Below are 5,215 nucleotides of genomic sequence, written 5' to 3'. Positions count from 1 at the left end.
AGAAATGGAGTAGTAGCCATCATGGTCAACAAAAGAGTCCGAAATGCAGTACTTGGATGCAATCTCAAAAACGACAGAATGATCTCTGTTCATTTCCAAGGCAAACCATTCAATATCACAGTAATCCAAGTCTATGCCCCAACAAGTAATGCTGAAGAAGCTGAAGTTGAATGGTTCTATGGAGACCTACAAGACCTTGTAGAACTAACCCCCCAAAAAGATGTCCTTTTCGTTATAGGGGACTGGAATGCAAAAGTAGGAAGTCAAGAAACACCTGGAGTAACAGGCATTTTTGGCCTTGGAATGCAGAATGAAGCAGGGAAAGACTAATAGAGTTTTGCCAAGAAAATGCACTGGTCATAGTAAACACCCTCTTCCAACAACACAAGAGAAGACTCTACACATGGATATCACCAGATGGTCAACACCGAAATCAGATTGATTATATTCTTTGCAGCCAAAGATGGAGAAGCTCTATACAGTCAGCAAAAACAAGTCCTGGAGCTGACTGTTGCTCAGATCGTAAACTCCCTATTGCCAAATTCAGACGTAAATTGAAGAAAGTGGGGAAAACTACTAGACCATTCAGGTATGACCTAAAACAAATCCCATATGATTATACAGTAGAAGTGAGAAATAGATTTAAGGGACTAGATCTGATAGTGTCTGATGAATTATGGACGGAGGTTCATGACATTGTATAGGAGATGGGGATCAAGACCATTCCCATGGAAAAGACATGCTAAAAAGCAAAATGGCTTTTAGCCTTACAATTAGCTGTGGAAAGAGAAGTGAAAAGCAAAGGAGAAAAGGAAAGATATAAGCATCTGAATGCAGAGTTCCAAAGAATAGCAAGGAGAGATAAGAATGCCTTCCTCAGCGATCAATGCAAAGAAATAGAAGAAAACAACAGAATGGGAAAGAGTAGAAATCTCTTCAAGAAAATTAGAGATACCAAGGGAACATTTCATGCACAATGGGCTCAATAAAGGACAGAAATTATATGGACCTAACAGAAGCAGAAGATATTAAGAAGAGTTGGCAAGAATACACAGAAGATTTGTACAAAAAAGAGCTTCATGACCCAGAAAATCACGATGGTGTGATCACTCACCTAGAGCCAGATATCCTGGAATGTGAAGTCAAGTGGGCCTTTAGAAAGCATCACTATGAACAAAGCTAGTGGAGGTGAAGTAATTCCAGTTGAGCTATTTCAAATCCTGAAAGATGATGCTGTGAAAGTGCTGCACTCTATATGCCAGCATATTTGGAAAACTCAGCAGTGGCCACAGGACTGGAAAAGGTCAGTTTTCATTCCAGTTCCAAAGAAAGGCAATGCCAAAGAATGCTCAAACTACCACACAATTGCACTCATCTCACATGCTAGTAAAGTAATACTCAAAATTCTCCAAGCCAGGCTTCAGCAATACGTGAACTGTGAACTTCCTGATGTTCAAGCTGGTTTCAGAAAAGGCAGAGGAAACAGAGATAATTTGCCAACATACACTGGATCATCAAAAAAGCAGGAGAGTTCCAGAAAAATATCTATTTCTGCTTTATTGACTATGCCAAAGCCTTTGACTGTGTGGATCACAGAGTACTGGAAAATTCTGAAAGAGATAGGAATACCAGACCACCTGACCTGCCTCTTGAGAAACCTATATGCAGGTCAGGAAGCAACAGTTAGGACTGGACATGGAACAACAGACTGGTTCCAAATAGGAAAAGGAGTACGTCAAGGCTGTATATTGTCACCCTGATTATTTAACTTACATGCAGAGTAAATCATGAGAAATGCTGGGCTGGAAGAAGCACAAGGTGGAATCCAGATTGCCGGGAGAAATATCAATAACCTCAGATATGCAGATGACACCACCCTTATGGCAGAAAGTGAAGAAGAACTAAAAAGCCTCTTGATGAAAATGAAAGAGGAGAGTGAAAAAGTTGGCTTAAAGCTCAACGTTCAGAAAACAAAGATCATGGCATCTGGTCCCATCACTCCATGGGAAATAGCAGAGGAAACAGTGGAAACAGTGTCAAACTTTATTTTTTTGGACTCCAAAGTCAGTGCAGATGGTGACCACAGCCATGAAATTAAAAGACACGTACTCCTTGGAAGAAAAGTTATGACCAACCTAGATAGCATAATAAAATGCAGAGATATTACTTTGCCAACAAAGGTTTATCTAGTCAAAGCTATGGTTTTTCCAGTGGTCATGTATGGATGTGAGAGTTGGACTGTGAAGGAAGCTGAGTGCCAAAGAATTGATGCTTTTGAACTGTGGTGTTGGAGAAAACTCTTGAGAGTCCCTTGGACTGCAAGGAGATCCAACCAGTCCATCCTAAAGGAGATCTGTCCTGGGTGTTCCCTGGAAGGACTGATGCTGAACCTGAAACTCCAGTACTTTGGTGACCTCATGCAAAGAGTTAATTAAATTGGAAAAGACCCTGATCCTCGGAAGGACTGGGGGCAGAAGGAGAAGGAGACGACAGGATGAGATGGCTGGATGGCATCACCGACTCGTTGGACATGAGTTTGGGTGAACTCCAGGAGTTGGTGATGGACAAGGAGGCCTTATGTGTGTGATTCATGGGGTCGAAAAGAGTCAGACACAACTGAACTACTGAATTGAACTGTATATGCATCTGAAGCCATCATGTGAACAACACATTCTAGATTTCTCTTTTCTATGTTTCAATGCTACCTTCTCAAATCATCTCACCCTTGCCTTTTCCCACAGAGTCCAAGACTGTTCTTTGCATCTGTGTCTTTTGCTGTCTCGTATATAGGGTCATCGTTACCATCTTGCTGCTGCTGCAGCTAAGTTGCTTCAGTCGTGTCTGAGTCTGTACAACCCCATAGATGGCAGCTCACAAGGCTCCTCTGTCCCTGGGATTCCCCAGGCAAGAACCCTGGAATGGGTGCCATTTGCTTCTCCAATGCATGAAGGTGAAAAGTGAAAGTGACGTCTCTCAGTCATGTCCAACTCTCGCAACCCCATGGACTGTAGCCTACCAGGCTCCTCTGTCCATGGGATTTTCCAAGCAAGAGTACTAGAGTGGGCTGCCATTTCCTGCTCCAACCATCTTTCTAAATTCAATATATATGCATTAGTATAGTGTATTGGTGTTTTTCTTTCTGAATTACTTCACTCTGTATAATAGATTCCAGTTTCATCCATCTCATTAGAACTGATTCAAATGCATTCTTTTTAATGGCAGAGTAATATTCCATTGTGCATATATACCACAGATTTCTTATCCGTTCATCCGCTGATGGACATTTAGGTTGCTTCCATGTCCTGGCTATTATAAACAGTGCTGTGATGAATATTGGGGAACACGTGTCTCTTTCAATTCTGCTTTCCTCGGTGTGTTTGCCCAGAAGTGGGATTGCTGTGTCTTATGGCAGTTCTATTTCCAGTTTTTTACGGAATCTCCACACTGTTGCTTTCCCAATTTCTGTTTCTCTCTGCTATATGAGTATTGAATCCCCACAAGAAGTGAAATGCATCATGTCCCAAATAGATTGGATGGAAGACCTTTGGATGGGAGCAGAATTCCTGGGATTTGCCGCTGTTCAAACACAAACCTGCTTCCACTATGGAGTTAAATGAGACATGAGTCTACAGGCTGCACAGCTGTATTCCTGTGTAAATCAACATAATGCTGTTCAGAGGACCTATACTACTTCAATGCTTAATGACTTTATAAAGCTATATTGAAGAACATTTAAGGATTAAAGTGTTTTAATTTGTATTCTGCTTCAATTGTTGTAGCATGACATAAATACTTGTTTAAAGTTCTTTATACTTTTGAACAACATATACAAATATTTTAAGGAGTATATTAGTGCTAACACTTTAAGTCCTAACACCTTAAAAAACAAAGGCAGTTATAAACACAAGAAGCTTGGAATACTAACCAAAACGAGACACGTCTAATCTTTACAACCATGTGATGATTTTAATTTAAAAAAAAAAAGACTACAGATAACATTATGAAATCTAAACATTTCTCTTTAACACTTTTGTCAGTGAGTCTATGACTTTCTTATTTCTCAGGCTATAGATGATTGGATTTAACAAAGGGATTATAACAGTGTAAAATAGAGAGTCCATCATATCTTGAGCATCTGTTTGTGCAGAACCAGGGTGCACATACCTGAAGAGAAGAGGCCCATAATATAAAGAGACAGACAGGAGGTGGGCTCCACAGGTGGAGAAGGCCTTCCTTATGCCTTGTATGGATTTGTTTTTTAAGATTGTAAAGAGAACAAGTATATAAGAGACAAGAACAGTAAGAATGGTGAACACTTGTATTGACCCTGAGAAAATAAATACCATCAGGACATTGATTGAAGGGTCAGCACAAGAAATCTTAAATAGTGGCATGATGTCACAATAAAAGTGGTGTATTATGTTAGACTTACAGAAGGTTAATCTCAATAAAAAACCTATATGAATTATGGAATGAATAAGGCCACCTACAAATGATAAGACTGATAGTTGGATGCATAATCTCTTGGTCATAATCACTGAATAAAGTAATGGTTTGCATATGGCCACATACCGATCAAATGCCATTGTTGCCAAGAGAAAACATTCTGTGGTTGCGCTGAATGCAAAGGAAAACAACTGTGTTATGCATTCAGAGAGAGAGATCATCTTCCTCTTGGCCAGGAAGTTGACGAGCATCTTGGGAGTCACAGTGGATGAGATCCAAGCATCCACAAAGGCTAGACTCCCAAGGAATAAGTACATGGGGATGTGAAGGTGAGGGTCGTTGTAGATGAGAGCAATTAGTCCAAGATTTCCTACAGTGGTGATGAGGTATATTATCAGGAACATCAGGAACAGGTGAATATGCCAATCTGGTTGATATGTAAGTCCTGTGAGAACAAATTCTGTCAGTGATGTTGCATTTATAGTATCCATGCTGTTACTGGATAGCCCCTAAAATGAAATGCAGTAAATGTAAAAGGAACATTCATTAAGATTATATAGAAAGAATATTAGAATAAGTAGTTGAAATAAAACCATGCACTTGTCAGAATGCCCTTAATTTTATTCACTACTATCATGACAATGAAAAATACTCTGAGGAATTGGCATAATAGAAAATGTAAGTATTTCAGTTCAAAAAATGTGCAGGAATTAAAAGACTCAGAAGAAAGGACAGACATTTTATAATGAGCTAAATTTGTGAGGATACT

The 5,215-nt window shown here is 39.7% G+C and overlaps 1 protein-coding gene across 1 annotated transcript; it reads right to left on the bottom strand.

Moving 5' to 3' along the window:
* Positions 1-4,007: 4,007 nt before the first annotated feature.
* LOC101105617 (olfactory receptor 5H2-like) lies at positions 4,008-4,937 on the bottom strand. Its single transcript, XM_004002864.4, has one exon. It carries the CDS (start codon positions 4,935-4,937, stop codon positions 4,008-4,010), a length of 930 nt encoding a protein of 309 aa, XP_004002913.1.
* Between the last annotated feature and the right edge of the window lie 278 nt (positions 4,938-5,215).

Source organism: Ovis aries, chromosome 1, assembly GCF_016772045.2.
Source record: "Ovis aries strain OAR_USU_Benz2616 breed Rambouillet chromosome 1, ARS-UI_Ramb_v3.0, whole genome shotgun sequence".
NCBI lineage: Eukaryota > Metazoa > Chordata > Mammalia > Artiodactyla > Bovidae > Ovis > Ovis aries.
The sequence above is the reverse complement of the archived record's forward strand: the minus strand, read 5'-3'. Positions and strand labels throughout refer to the sequence as shown.

Coding starts and splice junctions, on each gene's coding strand:
- LOC101105617 (XM_004002864.4), bottom strand. CDS start 4,937: ATGGATACTATAAATGCAACATCACTGACAGAATTTGTTCTCACAGGA.